The 22470-nt window shown below is 40.3% G+C and overlaps 1 protein-coding gene across 1 annotated transcript; it reads left to right on the top strand.

Annotated features, from left to right (window-relative positions):
* The first annotated feature begins 461 nt into the window (after nucleotides 1–461).
* On the top strand, nucleotides 462–20950 carry LOC143803835 (chymotrypsin B-like). Its single transcript, XM_077281602.1, has 8 exons — nucleotides 462–513; nucleotides 774–877; nucleotides 14178–14257; nucleotides 14670–14763; nucleotides 14883–15044; nucleotides 15672–15894; nucleotides 17077–17210; nucleotides 20789–20950. The coding sequence occupies exons 1-8, from the start codon at nucleotides 462–464 to the stop codon at nucleotides 20948–20950; spliced, it is 1011 nt and encodes a 336-aa protein (XP_077137717.1).
* The last annotated feature ends 1520 nt before the right edge of the window (nucleotides 20951–22470 follow it).

The raw sequence follows: 22470 nt of genomic DNA on the forward strand, positions 1-22470 counted from the left end.
ACCCGCTGTGCCGACGATCCTTTTTTCCCCAGGAAAATCAGCGCGGATTTGCCTGCGGAAAAAAGAAGTACCATGTCAATTCTTTCTGCGGATTCCGCTGCGGGTTTCCAACAGCACCAATAGGAAACTGCAGTTGGAAACCCGCAGTGGAATCCGCAGTAGAAAAAGGATCAAAACCCGCAGTGAAAAGCACTGCGGTTTTCACTGCGGATTTGTCCAAAAAAGGACCTGAAAAATCCGCAGTGAAAAAAGGATCGTGTGAACGTAGCCTAATGCTACAAAATGTAAAAAAAAGCTTTTAAGATAAATGTCATTGCTGGAATGAGTAAGGTTGTAAATGATCACCCCAAATATTTACTCACCTTGCTTTGTACATTTTAACCAATCAGTAAGCCAATCCTTATCTCACATCTTGGAATCTTTTATAAAAGTTCTTCATGTGAATAAAGAAAGTGATCACTATGGGTTTCCTTCTGATTTTCTCCTGTTTGGCTTTGGACAGTGCAGCTTATGGTAAATTCAATTGTGGCATGTAATTTGTATAATTAGATTTACAGCTAATTACAAAAACACTGTAATCAGCAAACAGGAACAACAATGATTATACGAGTCTAATAACTGCATGGATAACAAGGAGCTAAACAAAGAGTTAAAATGACATTTGTAGATTAGAAACAGTTTACATTTTACTAAATATAAATATGCTAAATGTTACACATTTTATAATATTTTTTTAAATATTTTAATAATATTGAAATCCTTGTTTTTACCAGGCTGCGGAGTTCCTGCTATCAACCCTGTTGTCTCTGGCTATGCCAGGATAGTCAATGGTGAAGAGTCAGTTCCAGGATCTTGGCCCTGGCAAGTCTCTCTTCAGGTAACAATGCATATTTTGGGTCTTTTTTCTTGATTTTTCTCACCACCATCTTCCAAGAATCATGGGTTTTTATTTCAACATCATCACAGCTATAGGAGGGCTTGTTTTTTTCATAGAGCAAGTTGTAGTTTTTACTGCTGCCATCATACATTTAAAAACTTAGATTATTGTTTGTTTATGTAGGTGATACCAAATCTATCTTTTTAAATGTTTTATATTAGTTTTTTTTTGCTACTTGAGAAACGTTCCGATTCTCATCAATATTTTGACATGATTTTTATCAGTCTATGGTCAATGTGTCACTTTTTTTTTTTACAGTATTTCATCAATTTTTCTTGTATGGAAAGTTAATAAGGATGAAAGTTTCTCAAGTTTCTTCCGGCAAACTTTTAGTAAAAAGTAGACCAATAGACTTGAATGGGCGACTTTGATTTGTGATCGGGGTAAAAAATAGTCTTGTTTTATTAAGGTCCTCAAACCCCCCAGACATTTGAATAACCCCATAATGGGTACATATTCTATTTATGAAATATATGGCTAGAACATATATATGTGAAAACTGGATGTGTGCAGGGAGCAATACTAATTTTGCACAATGAAAAACCTAAACAAATATTGATAGACAGAGGGAGCCTCCTTCCTCTGTCAACCACTGCTATGCTAACCTTTTACTGATTTTTGTACATATTTTTTTCCACCTTCTCCTATCAAATAAAAATGTTTTTGGGAAAAATTCTGAAAGCTGGATCAATCCCTCCTTTCATCCACATGTGATTGGATCTTGTCCCATGGATCTCGTGCCTCCAACTGCCAAGCGCGTACGGGAGCTGGTATTTCCATCTAATATATAAAGCTGAATGTGTGTGTGTATACGTGTATGTCCGGGATTGGCATCTGCACCGTTGCAGCTACAGCCACAAAATTTTGCACAGTCACGCGTCTGGACCCTGAGAGCGTCATAGGCTATGATGTGAGGCGAAATTTTAACCCTGCACGTTCCAATTCACCAAACAATTTTGCCCCTATCTACATAATGGGGAAAAAGTGAAAGGAAAAGTGTTGGAGGCAAATTGACAGCTGCCAGATGTGAACAAGGGGGACTTAAAGAGTGAGAGCGATGGCGCCAAAGAGTATATACCGTATAGTTGCTAAGGTGGGGCCCCGACATGGGATACTCACCACACACGGGGATATGAACACACACACAAAATGCTCCACACACTACCACGTGCTTGAACACATATATCACCCTCAGCACACATTTCACCACACATACACCAACCTCGCCACATAAAAGTCAAAACACAAAAGTCGCCACTCAAAACTCACCACGCGCAAAACTCGCCACATGCAAAACTAGGCTCACGCAAAACTCACCACATGTGCAAAACTCGCCTGATGGAAAACTCGCCACACGCAAAACTTGCACACGCGGAAAAATTGCCACATGCACAAAAGTTGCAACACATGCAAAAGTTGCCTCACACAAAACTTGCACATACTCAAAACGCACCACACATAAAACTCGCCACTCGCAAAACTCGCCATGCGCAAAACTTGCTGCACACAACTTGCTACACTAACCTGTCACATGCAACTCGACACACAAAAAGTTGCTACAAGCATGTCGCCACATAAAACTCATCTCACAAAAGTCGCTACATGCATGTCGCCACACGCAACTCAACACACACAACTTGACACATGAAACTCGCCCTAAAACACACACAAGTCTGGTGTTATCCTTCAAAAATAAAAATCTGATTAATAAGCAGACAAACTACAAGAGCAACAAATGTACCATATAGGAAATACGGGAGCTGTCAGTCACATGACCTGTCTATTATGTGTATGTGTGAGCTAATATATATTGCCAGGGGGGAGGGCTTCCTGTTGGCTGGGGATTTATCAGGCTGTCAATTTAGCTTACAAATACTGAGGTAAAAATACTGAGCAAATAACGTGTGAACGAGGTCTAATACAGGAGGAGATGGCACACAGATATATACTATATAGAGGAGATGACACACAGGTATATACTATATACAGGGGAGATGACACACACATATATACTATATACAGGGGAGATGACACACAGGTATATACTATATACAGGGGAGATGACACACCTATATACTATATACAGGGGAGATGACACACAGGTATATACTATATACAGGAGATGACATACAGGTATATACTATATACAGGAGGAGATGACACACTGGTATATACTATATACAGGAGGAGATGACACACAGATATATACTATATACAGGAGGAAATGACACACAGGTACATACTATATACAGGGGAGATGACACACATGTATATACTATATACAGGAGGAGATGACACACAGATATATACTATATACAGGAGAAGATGACACCCAGGTACATACTATATACAGGGGAGATGACACACAGGTATATACTATATACAGGGGGAGATGACACACAGGTATATACTATATACAGGGGAGATGACACACACATATATACTATATACAGGGGAGATGACACACAGGTATATACTATATACAGGAGGAGATGACATACAGGTATATACTATATACTATATACAGGAGGAGATGACACACACATATATACTATACACAGGGGAGATGACATACAGGTATATACTATATACAGGAGGAGATGACACACTGGTATATACTATATACAGGGGAGATGACACACAGGTATATACTATATACAGGGGAGATGACACACAAATATATACTATATACAGGAGGAGATGACACACAGGTATATACTATATACAGGAGGAGATGACATACAGGTACACACTATATACAGGAGGAGATGACATACAGGTACATACTATATGCAGGGGAGATGACACAGATATATACTATATACAGGAGGAGATGACACACAGGTATATACTATATACAGGAGGAGATGACACACAGGTATATACTATATACAGGGGAGATGACACACGTATATACTATATACAGGAGGAGATGACACACAGATATATACTATATACAGGAGCAGATGACACACATATATATACTATATACAGGAGCAGATGACACACAGGTATATACTATATACAGGAGGAGATGACTTACAGGTATATACTATATACAGGAGGAGAAGACATACGTATATACTATATACAGGAGGAGATGACACACGTATATACTATATATAGGAGGAGATGACATACAGGTATATACTATATAAAAGAGGAGATGACACACAGGTATATACTATATACAGGGGAGATGACACACAGGTATATACTATATACAGGAGGAGATGACATACTGGTACATACTATATACAGGGGAAATGACACACAGATATATACTATATACAGGAGGAGATCACACACAGGTATATACTATATACAGGAGGAGATGACACACAGGTATATAATATATACAGGGGAGATGACACACGTATATACTATATACAGGAGGAGATGACACACAGATATATACTATATACAGGAGCAGATGACACACAGGTATATACTATATACAGGAGATGACATACAGGTACATACTATATACAGGAGGAGATGACACACAGGTATATACTATATACAGGAGCAGATGACACACAGGTATATACTATATACAGGAGATGACTTACAGGTATATGCTATATACAGGAGGAGATGACACACGTATATACTATATACAAGAGGAGATGACATACAGGTATATACTATATAAAAGAGATGACACATAGGTATATAGAGGTGGAGATGAAATACAGCAGGTATATACTATATACAGGGGAGATGACATACAGGTATATACTATATACAGGAGATGACATACAGGTATATACTATATATAGGAGGAGATGACATACAGGTATATAGTATATACAGAAGAGATGACATACAGGTATATACTATATACAGGAGATGACATACAGGTGTATACTATATATAAGGGAGATGACAAACGTATATATATACTGAGGGGAAAATGAGAGGTGTGAGGTGAAAATGAGGGGTGTGAGGTGAAAATGAAAAGGTGTGAGTGTAAAATGAGAGGAGTGAGGGAAAATAGTGGAGTGATCGGAAAATGACAGATGTGAGGTCGAAATGACAAGTGTTAGGGGGAATGAGATGAGTGAGGGGGAAAATAAGAGGAGTGAGGGGGGAAAATGAGAGGTGTAAGGGAGAAAATGAGAGATGTGAGGGGGAAAATGAGAGGCATGATGGGAAAATAAGAGAAGTGAGGTGCTATAAGTAACCACAGATATTTACTATGCCCAGGCAACGCCGGGCTCTTCAGCTAGTATCTACATAAAGATGAACGCTGCCAAAGTTAAATTTTCTCACATTATTTTAATGTATATGCAGAGCACATTTGAATACCTTTTTTAAGGTATTTAATCAATAAACACTAATGGAGTGCTTAGCCATCCCCCTAAGATCCCATGGGGAGGATTGACCAAAGCATCTAAGGGTCTACTCTAAACGGACAGAATCTGACATATCTGCATTTCTGGCCTTTGCAGCTGGACCTTGGCTGTTTATTGTTGTGGCTGTCGATGGCAGCTAAATACAACTCTACCAGCAAAAAACAAGCCCCCATATGGCTATTTATAACTGTTGAATTGAAAAATATAAAAGTTATTTCCCTTGTAATTTCTTATTGAAATATAAGAAAAAAAATGCTCTTCATTTAGGCAGTTTTCCAAATTTTTAAAAGAGTTGACCCCCTCCATCACTACACATAGAAATGTAGAAACTGATTTGAGCCTTCCTACATCCCTGCTCCTCCCTGCTGGCCTTCTTACCTGGCTGCAGTGGTCATTGCCTGCATAGCTCACATGACTGCTGCAACCAATCACTTAGCATCGGCAGTATACAGAGCAAGACAGCTGAGGTTGGTGATTGGTCATTGATTTTTCTTTTCCGCCTTCTACCTTTTTATCCCTCCTTTTCCCCTTCTCCCTCTCTCCACCTTCTCATCTTCTTTTCTACACTCCCTCAATCACCCCTTTCACAATCAGGACCCACCAATTCCCACCCCGAGTGGAGGAAAAATAAAACCAGTGGTTTGTAAAAGTGTGTGCTCCCTTGGTCAAAATGACTGTTATTGTGAACAGTTAAGCAAGTTGAAGTTGAAATGATTTTTAAAAGAGCTAAAATTAAAGATGAAAAAAGAAAAAAGACAAGGCGCCCCCAATGTGTCACACTGTTTAAAAAACACACATACAAACCTTTGTAGGGAATGTGCTCACCTATTGAAGTTGTGAAACTGGGTCACAACTCCCAAGAAGGCATAATCGTAGCAGCAGGTCTCCACAAGAATCCAAAAGGATGCTGGAGGTAATAGTCTTAGGCGAACTGAAGACCGCGCACACGAGATAGATTTAGGGTGGTTTATTGAAGCCTACGCGTTTCAAGAGCTATCTTGCTCTCTTCTTCAGCGCATATATGATAGCTCTTGAAACGCGTAGGCTTCAATAAACCACCCTAAATCTATCTGGTGTGCGCGGTCTTCAGTTCGCCTAAAATTAAAGATGACACATTTACTTTGCATTTTAGGCAAAAAAATATACTTTAATCTTTTACATTTTAAAAATTACAATAAGAAAAATTACCGATGCAAACGTTTGTGCGCCCTGCATGGTTAGGATCTAGTAGCACCCCCATTTTGCAAGTATCACAGCTTGTAAACACTTTTTATAGTCAGAAAAGAGTCTTTTGTTTCTTGTTTGAGGGATTTTCATCCATTCTTCCTTGGACAATTCTTCCAGTTCTGTGAGACTCCTGGATAGTCTTGCAGGCACTGCTATTTTGAGGTTTAGCCACAGATTTTTAAAGATATTCTGATCAGGGGACTGTGAGGACCTTTAACTTGTGCATTTTGAGGTCGTCTATTGTGGATTTTGACGTGTCGTTAGGATCATTATGATTTATATATTATTTGTAGACGCCATCCTCTTTTCACTTTCAGTTTTTTTTACAGATGGTGTTATGTTTGCATCAAGAATTTGTTGAAATTTCATTGAATCCATTCTTCTCTCTACCCGTGACATATTCCCCGTGCCATTGGCTACAACACAACCCCAAAGTATGATTGATCCACCTCCATGCTTAATGGTTTTGGAGATGTTCTTTTACTGAAATTATGTCCCCTTTTTTCTCCACACATACCTTTGATCATTGTGGCCAGAGTTCTATTTGAACCTCATAGGTCCACAGAACTTGTTTCCAAAATGCATCAGGCTTGTTTAGATGTCCTTTTGCATACTTCTGATACTGAATTTCATGCTGAGAAAGCAGGAGAGGTTTTCTTCTGATGACATCCAAGAAGGTCATATTTGTGCAGGTCTCTCTGAACAGTAGCACAATGTACCACAAATCCAGAGTCTCTTAGATCTTTCTGAAGCTTTTTTGCAGTCAAGCAGGGGTTCTGATTTGCTTCTCTAGCAATCCTACAAGCAGCTCTCAGTGAAATTTTGCTTGGTCTTCCAGATCTTGTCTTGACCTCCACTGTTCCTGTTAACTGTCATTTCTTAATTACATTTCGAACTAAAGAAAGGGCAACTTGATAATGCTTTGCTACCTTCTATTTTAGCCTTCTCCTGCTTTGTGGGCCTCCCCCATTTTCATTTTCGGACTGCTAAGCAGCAGCTTAGAAGAACCCATGGCTGCTGTTTTTGGCATAAGGTTAGAGGAGGCTGGGTTTTTATAAAGCTGGGAAATTTGCATCTTGTGACCTTTCCTAACAATGATAGTGAACAATAATCAAAATAACTTGGCACTCTGGAGAATATTTGCAAGATGATTATTCCATTTTATTTGTGCATCCAGTTAAAGAATTAAACGTTTTCGGTCCATACATCAGACCTTCATCAGAAATTCCTTATTATCAAACTGGAAAAAACTGCACGTAGGTGTATCAGTGCCAAATAGGCCTGCCTTGGGTGCCCCGGGACAAAATGAAGAGAGGCGAAACACGCCTCTGTGTTCCTGAAGAGGCTGTATTGGGTACTGGCGCCAAGATCGCCACTACGGACGGCGCTTATATGCCAGCTATGTGGCGTGGAGGCAGAGGTTCCCGGAGACCGCCTTTGATTATTGGACTTACGGGCTGGAAACCCTACTTGAGCACCACATAGGAACCTCGAGTGCCGTGTGTAATTCTATTATCTAATGATAGTGAACAAGCCATATCTATAACAGGCTAATTAAGGTCTGAAACCTTGGTCAAAGTTATCTGAGCATAAAAATCTCCAATGGTGCCCAAACTTTTGCATTGGCTCACTTTCCTTTTTGTAGTTTTTAAAATGTAAAAAATAACAATTTCCATCTTCAAGTTGCTTACCTGTTCACAATAACAGCAATCTTGATCAGGAGTGCCCAAACTGTTACATGCCACTGTAGGTGTGCATACATGTTATACTTATTAAATCATAAATTCCAAACCAAACACTACACCCACACCAATATGTAATAGGGGTGCCAGGATATATAGTGGTTCAGTGCATATGACACGAGAAAAGCCAAAAACGAAACGATAAAGCACCAAAAGAACCAAATAATCAGAGAAAAACTTTATTAATAAAAAAAGGGTAACAGATAATCATAAAAGCACAGGGAATGACAAGGACACATCACAAAAAGGGTGGCAGGGTGGGCACCAATAGGTAAACAAATGCCAGTGAATAGATGTTAGTAAGCATGGACAGGCATACACATGTAACCATGGGCAAAATAGGGCTGAAACGTATATCTATAGATTACTACACCGTGTACCAAGGTAAGTATGCCCACAGGTCATAGGCAAAAAAATGCCAAGTGATAGACAAAGTGCGCAACCATGAAAGACAAAGGAGTATCACAGTTTACCTGCAGTGCCACGATGCCACCCACCCCAACGCGCGTTTCGGCTCCGTGCCTTCTTCCGGGGGTATGGCATCATGGGAGAAATTTGCTTTTTATAGGGAGAGAGGCCAATCAAAACGTAAACCCAGCGCCATGTGTCGGCGCATACGCGGTCGGGTCGCATCCCGCAGCTGGAGCAACGCCAGCGAAGTCAAGGCGAGGAAGCGGAAGCACCATCAAGCACCGCCCACACAGGATCACGTGAGCGGAGAAGATGGCGCAGCCCACAACCATGCCATGGAGACGCCGCTAGAGTTGCCCAGCAACGGGGCGCCGACGCGCATGCGCACGGGAGCTGGTGAGTGGCCACAGAGAAAAGGGGGTCTGACCAGTCACTTTACAAACAGTTAAAAGCAAGGTATGGGCAAAATTGCAAAAAAGGGCACGAACATATCCAAATCAAAGATAGTTAACAGCATCTTAAAAATACAATGGAATATAAAACACTGCAAAGTGCAATGGTGCAAAGTGCATATTCTCAATACCTCCAAAGACAACAAAGAGGTATATAAATAAATAAATAAAGAAACAATCAATATGGATATATATACAATGTGTGATACAGGAGATTACTATAAGCAATAATACAAAGTGCATGGTGCTAAATATATACTACAAAAGTACCACCAAGGGTAAATATATATTAAATGATGCAATACATAAAATTACATAAAATTAAAGTACATATTATATTTAATACAGTGCATAAGACATAAGTATAAACATTAGAAAGCTGTGCACAATATACAGTGCCAAAATTAGGTGCATATACATGTGTGGTGCCAAGAAAGTACATAATACAGCATATGCACTACTAGATACCAAAGCAGCACATATAACAGTACGAATAAATGCAGATGCAAAAAACATAGGTCCACACAATAAAGGTGCTGTTTAGGATAATGATGTCCTGCCCAAGTCCAAACTAAGATGCAGGTATCCCTCCATACCACATAGTAAAAAAGAAGAAGAAAGACCACTATAGGCCAAACCTGTAAAAGAATAATGGGAAGTTAAAAACAGTGAAAAGACAACAACGTATTAAAAAGCAAACCAATAAAGAGGATGCCAATTAAAAGTGTAACAAAGAGGATGATCAAAGGAATGGGGCAAAGCTCAAAGTTTCATTGAGACCATGGGGATGTAGCGTTTTGAGTCTCCATATCCACCGTGATTCTCTCTGTGCCAAATGGCGACTCAAATTTCCACCACGTAGGCTAACAATCAGGTGGTCTATACCCTTAATTCTAAAACCAGAGGGATCACATGCGTGGTGCAGCTTAAAGTGCCTAGGGATAGTTTTGAGACATTCCACATTTTTCTCTTTTGAAGCTGCCAAGATATCACAAATATGTTCACGTGCTCTGACCTTAAGGGTACGTGTCGTAAGCCCAATATATATCTTGCCACACGGGCAAGTCCCATGATATACCACCATAGTTGTCAAACAATTGATGGAATGAGTAATTGCGAACTCACGTCCATCAGAAGAGAGAAAATGCGTGGCAGAATCAATATTAGGGCAAGCAATGCATTTCCCACAGGGTCTGCAACCCCACGGAGGGCGATTCAAGCTGGTACCATTAGAGAAAATTGGAGAAGGGGACACCGGTGGGAAGTAAGACCTAACTAAGTGGTCACCAAGATTCCTGGATCTACGTGCTGTGACCGAAGAGCGCGGAGGCAAGTACTGCTTCAATACAGAATCAGCAAGCAAGATCGGCCAATGTTTGGCCACAATATCAGCCATTTGGTTCCACCTAGAGTGGTATTGTGTGATGAGTCTGACCTGGTTCGTGCATTTACTTGGCTTGGAGGAATAGAGGAGATGGTTACGATTAGAGTGCTTCGCCCTGTTGTAAGCCCTCTTAATACTCCTTCTGCTGTATCCACGATCCAAGAAACGGTTCTTCAGATCCTCAGCTTGGATTTCAAAGATCTCATTAGTGGCACATATCCTTTTAAGTCGGAGGAATTGGCCCGTGGGGACCGCACCAATCACGTGGGGTGGGTGGGAAGATGAAGCATGTAAAACGGCATTCACAGCCGTTTCCTTACGGAAAACACTGGTCAAAAGTAGCCCATCCTCACCTCTCTCCACCAGGACATCTAGAAAATCAATTTGAGAAAAATCATATTTGTAAGTAATATGTATATTCAATTGGTTCCTGTTTAAATCCTGTATAAAAGTCTGTAACTCACAAGATGTGCCACGCCAGATCAAAAAAATTTCATCAATGTAGCGGGCCCAGAATATGACCCGCTCCATTGATGACACAAGATCCGACGAGAAGAGGTCCCTCTCCCACAGCCCCAGGAACAGATTGGCGTACGAAGGCGCACAAGCCTCGCCCATCGCTGTTCCCTGGAGCTGCAGGTAGAAGGACCCGTTAAAGAGGAAAAAGTTATGCGTAAGGAGAAATTTTAACAGGAGAGCCAAAAAATCAGTGTCACTGGGGGAGAGGCTGGTCATGGAAAGAAAATGCGAGACAGCCCTCAAACCATCCTGGTGGCGAATATTAGTATAAAGCGACTCTACGTCACATGTGACCAGGAGCATGTCCTCGTCAACATGGACGGAGTCAATCTTTTTAAGAAACTCAGACGTATCCTTCAAATAAGAGGGTATCGTCTCCACCAGGGGTTTGAGGAATGAATCCACATATTTGCCAATGTTTTCCGTAAGTCCACCCACCCCAGAAATGATAGGCCTACCTGGTGGTGTCTGGAGGTGCTTGTGAACTTTAGGTAGTAAGTACAAGGTGGGGATACAGTGGTCCTTCCCCAACAGAACATCACGGACCTGAGTAGTAATTAGACCATCCGAGAGGGCTTTTTGTAAGATTTTAGCCAGCTCCTCTCTAAAAGAAATCAAAGGGTTATATGTTAGCTTTTTATAGCATTTGGGATCCCTAAGGAGTCGTTGTGCCTAAGTCAGATATAATTTAGTGGGCCACACCACAATATTCCCCCCCTTGTCAGCCGGCTTGATCACCACATCCTTCAATTGTTTTAATCTTTTTAAAGATTGCAATTCACTAGAAGATAGGTTGCCATGTCCAACATTCGTAGGAATTGAGCCAAAATCCTGTGAGACTAATTTGACAAAGATATCAATATTAGGACATAGTGACAAGGGGGGGAATTTTTTGGACCTAGGAAGCAGGGAAGAGGGCATCTTACCCAATGATGGATTCACATGTTCACGGGCCAATTCCTCCAAATTTTGTAGGGCCAACTGCTCCTCAGGAAGTGGGAACGCTTGCTGGATCTCCTCGTTGTGGTGCCATTTCTTAAACAGTAGTGCACGTGCGAACATATGTATATCTTTTAAAGCGATGAAGGGGTCAAACTGCATGCTGGGTGAGAATGTCAAACTCTTAGTAAGCAGAGATATATCTGTAGAACTAAAGACGTGGTCAGAAAGATTGATTACCTTAGGTGTATTCTTCTTAGCAAAAAAATCCTGACCACGTTTATTATTAGTAGTTTTCCGTTCCCATTTACGTTTGCCAGTATTCCCAAAACGGGTATGCATTGAGTGTTGGGAGGAGTCAGACACCTCTCCAGATGAGGAGGCCGATGAAACCGAAGGGGATCTATATTTCTTTCCAGGGAGATTAGCTCGTCTCCATCTATACATAGTTTTACTCTGAAAGTCCGTCGTATCTCGGAGTACTTTTTTAGCAAGTTGAAGTTGAAATGATTTTTAAAAGAGCTAAAATTAAAGATGACACATTTACTTTGCATTTTAGGCAAAAAAAATATACTTTAATCTTTTACATTTTAAAAATTACAATAAGAAAAATTACCGATGCAAACGTTTGTGCGCCCTGCATGGTTAGAATCTAGTAGCACCCCCATTTTGCAAGTATCACAGCTTGTAAACACTTTTTATAGTCAGAAAAGAGTCTTTTGTTTCTTGTTTGAGGGATTTTCATCCATTCTTCCTTGGACAATTCTTCCAGTTCTGTGAGACTCCTGGATAGTCTTGCAGGCACTGCTATTTTGAGGTTTAGCCACAGATTTTTAAAGATATTCTGATCAGGGGACTGTGAGGACCTTTAACTTGTGCATTTTGAGGTCGTCTATTGTGGATTTTGACGTGTCGTTAGGATCATTATGATTTATATATTATTTGTAGACGCCATCCTCTTTTCACTTTCAGTTTTTTTTACAGATGGTGTTATGTTTGCATCAAGAATTTGTTGAAATTTCATTGAATCCATTCTTCTCTCTACCCGTGACATATTCCCCGTGCCATTGGCTACAACACAACCCCAAAGTATGATTGATCCACCTCCATGCTTAATGGTTTTTGAGATGTTCTTTTACTGAAATTATGTCCCCTTTTTTCTCCACACATACCTTTGATCATTGTGGCCAGAGTTCTATTTGAACCTCATAGGTCCACAGAACTTGTTTCCAAAATGCATCAGGCTTGTTTAGATGTCCTTTTGCATACTTCTGATACTGAATTTCATGGTGAGAAAGCAGGAGAGGTTTTCTTCTGATGACATCCAAGAAGGTCATATTTGTGCAGGTCTCTCTGAACAGTAGCACAATGTACCACAAATCCAGAGTCTCTTAGATCTTTCTGAAGCTTTTTTGCAGTCAAGCAGGGGTTCTGATTTGCTTCTCTAGCAATCCTACAAGCAGCTCTCAGTGAAATTTTGCTTGGTCTTCCAGATCTTGTCTTGACCTCCACTGTTCCTGTTAACTGTCATTTCTTAATTACATTTCGAACTAAAGAAAGGGCAACTTGATAATGCTTTGCTACCTTCTATTTTAGCCTTCTCCTGCTTTGTGGGCCTCCCCCATTTTCATTTTCGGACTGCTAAGCAGCAGCTTAGAAGAACCCATGGCTGCTGTTTTTGGCATAAGGTTAGAGGAGGCTGGGTTTTTATAAAGCTGGGAAATTTGCATCTTGTGACCTTTCCTAACAATGATAGTGAACAAGCCATATCTATAACAGGCTAATTAAGGTCTGAAACCTTGGTCAAAGTTATCTGAGCATAAAAATCTCCAAGGGTGCCCAAACTTTTGCATTGGCTCACTTTCCTTTTTGTAGTTTTTAAAATGTAAAAAATAACAATTTCCATCTTCAAGTTGCTTACCTGTTCACAATAACAGCAATCTTGATCAGGAGTGCCCAAACTGTTACATGCCACTGTAGGTGTGCATACATGTTATACTTATATTTAATCTACTGGAGGAAAACTTAGTTAACTTAGAAAACCCCTTTACAGCCTTTAATAGCTTATTCGTAGGTGTAGAAAAAAAAGTATCCTATTCTTCGCTCTCACACCACATAAGCTGCCACTAAAGATTATCTGGTAGCACTTTTATTCCCTCTCCACATGGAGAACAGATATTTCCTATATAATTCTTCAATATATTACAGGACAATACTGGATGGCATTATTGTGGTGGGTCCCTGATTAACAGCAACTGGGTGGTGACAGCAGCTCACTGCAGTTTTGCGTAAGTACAATTGCTCACATCAATCAAAAAATAATTTAATATTTTTATACAATATGTAATACGAAGGTGATGAGTTCTGATGTCACCCCGTGGTCCTTCGAAAAGTTTTGAGTTTAGATGAAAGTTTCGGACTAGCTAAGAAGAGATTTTGGTACTTTATAAAAACCTACAGAATTTCTCTTATAAGGGTTTCTTTTAGAATATGATGCAAGAAGTTGACATAATGGTGTTTTGGTGTTATCTGACCGTGTTGACCGTGTTGTTCTCGGAGAACATGACAGAAGTTCATTTGCAGAAGCAATCCAATCTCTGGCAGTTTGAAATGTGAGTTTATACCTCATTTTTATTTATGTTTTGGTCTATAAGATAAAGTTTACACACATGAAAATTAATTAGGCTATGTTCACTCCAGATACCATAGGCACCTGTACGACCCCACCAGAGTTTGTTGGCTTCTATGTGGTGTCTACTGTAAATTTGATATGAAGGTGCCTATAGAACACAAAGTGTGAACAGAGTCTTAAAGAGGCATCTTTCACAGGATTTTTTTCTCTATTTATACAGATTAACTTCTCCAATTGATGCTTTTCCACTGATTCTGGAACAGTTTTTCTTTTTCTTGTAGCTAAAAGTGGAAGAAATCAGCACCAAACAGCATAGAAAATACCTTGTGCAGCTCACAGCAAGAAACGGCAGTTCTTCCAGCTTCTTGGACTCCGCTGCTCTACTTGGAACGAAACAGCGTCGTATAAGATCCAGTCAAAAACATGGGACAAAGTGGCACTCGGTGATCAGGAGGATGCAGGGGAGCGGGTGCAGTCGTGGACGACAACCGTTTCACGTCAGTCTGACCGCCTATGCACTTTCTGCCATTCTTGGACCTGTTAAAGCATCTGACTGACGTGAAACGGCCGCCGTCCAAGTCTGCACTCTGGCATCCATGTGTTGATCCTCCAAATAAAAGTTGAATTTCTTCAACTGACCACCGAGTGCCACTTTTTCCCATTTGTTTGACTGCATCTTTCTTTTTCTTGTGTGCCCCTCTGTTACAAAGTTTTGCGCCTCCGGAGCAAATTTTGCCTTCAACCAACTGGGTGTATGCCACTTAGCGTCACTGTGTTTTGGTTGGCCAGCATTAAAAAAGAATAAGTAGATGCCCATACAGAAGCTCTGTGGTATAGTCCCAGGTACATGAAAAGAAAATTTGCACCATAACCAGGGAGCATAACTTTGGAACAGGGGGCACAAAAAAAAATAGAAAAACTTTTCCAGAATCAGTTGTGCAGCACCAATTGGAGGAAGTATTCAAATTATATATATATAAAAATTCAAATAAAAAGTTTTCTTTAACGTTGAACTTTAATATTTTGTTCACAATTTTTTGAACCAAGGGAAAAATACAATAACTAATTAGAAAAAAAAAAGACAAATTCTAAATGAATATTCTCATTTGAAGGTTTTTACTCATCCAAACTGGGATTCTAACACCATCAATAATGACATTTCCTTGCTAAAACTTGCCACTCCAGCGGTTATTGGCAACACTGTCTCCCCAGTGTGCTTAGCTAACCCCGGTGAAGTGTACGATGATGGCTGCCTCTGTGTTACAAGTGGATGGGGAAAGATAAAATGGTTTGGTAAGACAATGGGCTCACATAATTACAATTACTGATGATTACTAACACTTAGCTTAGACTGTGTTCACACATTACGGGCATGCTGCAGCTTTTAACTGAAACAGCCTTGTGCTGCAGCTGTCTATCCTCTATTTCCTTGCATAATTACTTAATCTTGCAGGAAAACAGCTGTTAACAATTACGGTGGCCAAGCGGCTCTCCTGGTGACAATTGTTTTCTTGTGAAATTAAGTGAGTGTGTAGGGAAACCATGAAAAGACTGCGATGTCATGGACTGATTGCATGAAAAAAATTGCAGAGTACATTATTCTCTTATGTATTTTGGATGAGACTCTATGGGTGCACAAAAAAATATCGGATCCCATACAGAGTAGACTAGTGCATGCGATAATTTTTTTCACACGGACAACTCTATTCACAACCACCGACTAAAGGTCCAGTTAGAACGACCGCTTCTAGCCCATTTTACGCTTGATTACAGGCCTGTTTAGGTTAAGTGTTCATAGAAACGCTCGTTCCAAATCATCTGCCCATGTAGAGATGGCAACGATCACCTGACAAAGCAGCAAAATCCTTGTTCATTGAATGAGTGGATCGTTTGTGCTAGCAAAAAAAAAAATATATATTTTCGACAGCACATCAACCCATTTTAAAAAAAAAAGGACAGTGCGGAAATTTAGCCCTTTTGAACTAACATCAGGGGTGTACCCATAGTATTTGCAAGTGTTGCAATCACACCTGGGCCCAGAAACCTAAAAGGTCCATCTGGCCCAATTTAAAAGACTGATATAATGAAGGACCTTGTAATAGTTGGGGGCCTTGTTGAAGATTTTTTTCAATGGGGCCCGCAAGTTTCAAGTTACGCCAGTGGCTAGCAAATAGTCCAATACTGGGTAAATGTGCTGTCTACTTTTAACATGTAGCAAACGGACTGAAAGAAACATTCCAGTCAATGTGACTTTAGCGAGTCAACTGGGCCAGACAGCCAGTGTTCTCTAAGGACATCGCCAACACTCAGAGAGAGGTACGAAGCTCTCTTCTTGTGTAGGAATGAATACAGAAGTGAAGTCTTCTGGACCTCAGGGCCAGCACTGAATCAGGATGTTGGTGCAGAAATCATATTTAATTGACGGTAATATTTATATAACTTTTTTGGATATTCAATACTTTATTTTCTGATCAGCATTTAGCACTCCCAGCAAACTGCAGCAGACCGCCCTGCCTGTGTTGTCCAATGAGCAATGTAAGACCTACTGGGGAAGCAACATCAGTGATGTCATGGTTTGCGCTGGAGCTGCTGGATCTTCTTCATGCATGGTTTGTGTTCAGCTATTTAAAATACGTTTCTACACTAGACTTCTCATGACTAACACCGAATCTCTAAAAAAAATGTTAACATTTTTATACGGCGGTATGACTAATTCGATATGTAAAAATGTGCTGACAAGTTTCCTTTAGAGATCCTTTATCTAATGTTTTTCTTTCTCATTACCTAAAGCAGTGTTCCCCAACTCCAGTACTCAAGAGCCAACAACGGGTCATCTTTTCAGGATTTCATTAGTATTGTACAGGTGATGGAATTATTGTCTCTGCAGGTGATGCAATGATCATCTGGGCAATACTAAGGAAATCCTGAAAACATGACCGGTTGGTGGCTCTTGAGGACTGGAGTTGGGCAACTAAGGGCTCATTCGGATGTCAGTGATTTTTTTTTATACGCAGGAAAAAAAAATTTCAGCAGTGTTTTGTCAGTGTGTCAATTTTTACCATCAAAATTTCATCAGTTTTTCTTCTATGCAAAAAATAAAACTGATGGCAGTTTCTCAAGATTCCCCTATGAAAAGTCAGTGAAGGTAAGATAGACAGCATCTGATTGGTGTCCCATTTTTTCACGGACCCATAGACTTGCATTGGCGACTTGGATCAAAATCAGGCATGACTCTGTGATTTGGTGCGGACCACTCAGTCCACAAAACTACATGGACGTCTGATCAGGCCCATTGATGATAATGGGTTCGAGTTCTATCCGTAAAAACCAAGGATGGGGAGTACTGATGTCTGAATGAGGCCTAACCTACCTACAGTAGGGGAAAATAAGTATTTGATGCCTTGCCGATTTTGCAAGTTTTCCCACCGACAAAGAATTCAGAGTGACAGGATCTAAAAAAAATCCAGAAAATCACATTGTATGATTTTTATATAATCACATTTTATTTTATTGCATGAAATAAGTATTTGATACAACAGAAAACTTAATATTTGGTACAGAAAACTTTGCCTCCTGTAATTCTTGACCAAGTTTGCACACAATGCATCAGGTATTTTGGCCCACTCCTCCATACAGATCTCCTCCAGATCTTCCAGATTTCAGGGCTGTTGCTGCGCAACATTGAGTTTAGTTCCCTCCAAGTATTTTCTATTGGATTCAGGTCTGGAGACTGACTAGACCAGTCCAGGACATTGAAATGCATCTTACTAAGCCACTCCTTATTTGCCCTGGCTGTGCATTTTAGGTCACTGTCATGCTGGAAGACCCAGCCTTGACCATCTTCAATGCTCTTACAGAGGAAAGGAGAATATTGGCCAAAATCTTGGGATACATGGCCCCATCCATTCTCCCTTCAATACGGTGCAGTCGTCCTGTCCCCTTTGCAGAAAAGCACACCGAAAGTAAGATGCTTTCCCCACAATGCTTCACGGTTGAGAAGGTGTCCTTCTTCTTCCTCCAAACACGGCAAGTGGAGTTGATACTTAAAAGATCTATTTTGGTCTCATCTGACCCCATAACCACCTCCCATGCCTTCTCTGGATCATCCAGATGGTCATTGGTGAACTTTAAATGGGTGTGTGCATGGGCTGGTGTGAGCAGAAGGACCTTGCGTGCCCTGCAGGATTTTAATCCATGACAGCTTAGTGTGTTACTAATGGTAATGTTTGAGACTGTGGTCCCAGCCCTTTTCAGGTCATCAATCAGGTCCTCCCATGTAGTTCTGGGCTGATTCCTGACCGTTCTCAGAATAATTCTAACCCCACGAGGTGAAATCTTGCATGGAGCCCCAGGCTGGGGAAGATTGACAGTCATCTTATGTTTCTTCCATTTTCTAATAAATATGTGAACAGTTGTTGCCTCTTCACCAAACTGCTTGCCTATTGTCCTGTAGCCCATCCCAGCTTTATGCAGGTCTACAATTGTGTCCCTGGTGCCCATAGACAGCTCTTTGGTCTTGGACAGAGTGGAGACATTGGAGTGTGATTGATTGTGTGGACAGGTGTCTTTTATACAGGTAACGAGTTCAAACACGTGCAATTAATACAGGTAATGAGTGCAGAGTAGGAGGGCTTCTTAAAGAAAACTAACAGGTTATACACCTCTACTCCTTACATCATACCTGCATTATTACAAAACACCAGTGATCGTCTTACCGCTGTCTCCAACATCATGTCCTCCCTCTATCTGAAACTAAACCTGTCAAAAACTGAACTCCTTGTGTTTCCTCCCTCTACTAACCTACCTATGCCCGACAGTGCCATTTCCATGTGTGGTTCTACCATTACTCCCCAGCAACATGCCCACTGTCTTGGGGTCATACTTGATTCAGAGCTTTCCTTCACCCCCCACATCCGATCAGTAGCTCGCTCTTCTTATCTGCACCTCAAAAACATTTCTAGAATTCAACCTTTTCTTACTTTCGACTCTGCAAAAACTTTTAATGTTGCTCTTATTCATTCTCGTCTGGACTATTGTAACTCTCTATTAATCGGTCTCCCTCTTACCAAACTCTCCCCTCTCCAATCTGTCCTGAATGCTGCAGCCAGTATCATATTCCTCACCAACCATTACACCGATGCCTCTACCTTGTGCCTGTCATTGCACTGGTTACCCATCCACTCCAGAGTTCAATATAAACTTATCACTCTCACCCACAAAGCACTCCACGGTTTAGCACCATCCTACATCTCCTCCTTCGTCTCAGTCTACCACCCTACCTGTGCCCTCCATTCTGCTGATGACCTAAGGTTAACATCCTCAACAATCAGAACCTCCCACTCCTGTCTCCAAGACTTCTCGCATGCTGCATCAATTCTTTGGAATACACTACCCAGGATAATTCAATTAATCTCCAACACCCACAGTTGTATGCGTGCCCTAAAAACGCATTTCTTCAGACTGGCCTATCGACTCACCACATTTATTTAATTATCCCTGTGTTGCCAATTCAATATTGTCTTCATAACCAGGACCCTTGTATCTTGTTCTCACGTGCTTTATGCATTTAATAGCCCTCTGTATCTGTACTTTAACACATTCTGGATGATAACTGGTTCATGCAGCATTACATGAACACCCGATTTATTACATTATGGCTGCTCTGAACAATGAAAGCAATTGTTACCATCCACATCTTGTGTCTCCTCTAGTTCCTCATAGATTGTTAGCTTGTGAGCCGCAGGGCTCGCACTCCTCTTGGTATCTGTTGTTTATGTGATTATTGTTATTCTGTAATGTATTTTATTGTCTGTGCAAGACCCCTCTAAAATGTAAAGTGCTACGGAATATGTTGGCGCTATAGAAATAAATAGAATTCTTATAGAATTCTTGCTGGTTGGTAGGTGATCAAATACTTATTTCATGCAATAAAATTCTATTTAATTATGTAGAAATCCTACAATGTGATTTTGTGGATTTTTTTAAAGTTTCTGTCTCTCACAGGTGCAGTGTAGCTACGATAAAAATTACAGACCTCTCTTCTTTGTAGGGGGGAAAACTTGGAAAATCGGCAGTGTATCAAATACTTATTTTCCCCACTGTATATATTAATATGCTTGTATCAGTAATGGTTTATCTTGTTTTGTAAGATTTTAAGAAAGTTCTGAAAAAAATCTTTTCCTTTCAGGGTGATTCTGGCGGACCTCTTGTTTGTCAGAGAAATGGCGCCTGGACACTTATCGGTATTGTGTCCTGGGGAAGCAGCACGTGCTCAACCTCAAGCCCAGGCGTCTATGCCCGTGTCACTGAGCTTCGTAGCTGGGCGGACCAGATTATTGCTTCCAACTGATTATGAAATAAAACGTTAAATTATGATGACACAATAAAAAAACACCTTTGTATATTGTGTATCTGTGGTAATCATTTCTCGCACGGAAAGATCGTTCATATATTCATATATTGAGGGTCTAAAAGAATTTACATGTTAATACACAGTAAAACACCAATGGCCTACACTATCAATACTGCCTATAGTAAAAGCCATTTCTGTTGCCCATAGCAACCAATCAGAGATCAGCAATTATTTTCTAAACTGCTCTGGTGGAATGAAAGCTGGGCTGTGATTGGTTGCGATGGGTAACCTGCAGTTTTTACTCTTAACCAGTTTTGGTAAAGCTGCCTCAAATTCTATAACAACGACATAAAATTGGCTTAATATATTTTTTTTATACACGCCCTATTTTTTATAAAATTGGCTAGGGTCACTGATCAGCTAACAAAAGTGGCCACTGATTGACATTGGCTTGCAGGCTACTTTATACTCGCACATGCCATGCATTAATGGAAGCACAAGTTATTACCAGATTGTTGTTGAAACACTGAAGGCACCACAACTCCCTCTAAATAGTTAATAGGTTGAATGTGCCCCTGCTGTGTACTGTGTAATGGCCGTGTCTGACCGTGCAGGAACATGGCCTGATCATACCACTGCTCCTGGGCAGGGGAGGATGCAAAAGAGTATACAGACAGGACAGCATGGGGTCACAGATGATTCTTTTTGTGAGGTAAAACATTTCCCTGCCTGTGTTTAACCCCTTAGTGACAGAGCCAATTTGGTACTTAATGACCGAGCCAATTTTTACAATTCTGACCACTGTCACTTTATGAGGTTATAACTCTGGAACGCTTCAACGGGTCTTGCTGATTCTGAGATTGTTTTTTCATGACATATTGTACTTCATGTTAGTGGTAACATTTCTTCGATATTACTTGCGATTATTTATGAAAAAAAACAGAAATATGGCAAAAAACTTTAAAATTTTGCAATTTTCAAACTTTGTATTTTTATGCCCTTAAATCAGAGAGATATGTAAAAAAAATAGTTAATAAATAACATTTCCCACATGTCTACTTTACATCAGCACAATTTTGGAAACAACATTTTTTTTGTTAGGGAGTTATAAAGGTTAAAATTTGACCAGCAATTTCTCATTTTTACACCACCATTTTTTTTTAGGGACCACATCACATTTGAAGTCATTTTGAGGGGTCTATATGATAGAAAATAATCAAGTGTGACACCATTCTAAAAACTGCACCCCTCAAGGTGCTCAAAACCACATTCAAGAAGTTTATTAACCCTTTACGTGCTTCACAGGAACTGAAACAATGTGGAAGGCAAAAATGAACATATAACTTTTTTTTGCAAACATTTTACTTCACAACCATTTTTTTTATTTTCACAAGTGTAAAAACAGAAGTTTCACCATAAATGTTGTTGTGCAATTTCTCCTGAATACGCTGATACCCCATATGTGGGGGTAAACCACTGTTTGGGTGCACCGCAGAGCTTGGAAGAGAAGGAGCGCC

The sequence above is a fragment of the Ranitomeya variabilis genome, chromosome 2, assembly GCF_051348905.1.
Source record: "Ranitomeya variabilis isolate aRanVar5 chromosome 2, aRanVar5.hap1, whole genome shotgun sequence".
Classification (NCBI taxonomy): domain Eukaryota; kingdom Metazoa; phylum Chordata; class Amphibia; order Anura; family Dendrobatidae; genus Ranitomeya; species Ranitomeya variabilis.

Excerpts from the sequence above, each read along its gene's own strand:
- LOC143803835 (XM_077281602.1), top strand. The coding sequence starts at position 462 with ATGGGTTTCCTTCTGATTTTCTCCTGTTTGGCTTTGGACAGTGCAGCT. Across the intron at positions 878-14,177 it reads CCTGGCAAGTCTCTCTTCAG|GACAATACTGGATGGCATTA; the intron begins GTAACAATGCAT and ends AATATATTACAG. Across the intron at positions 14,764-14,882 it reads AGGTGCCTATAGAACACAAA|CTAAAAGTGGAAGAAATCAG; the intron begins GTGTGAACAGAG and ends TTTTTCTTGTAG.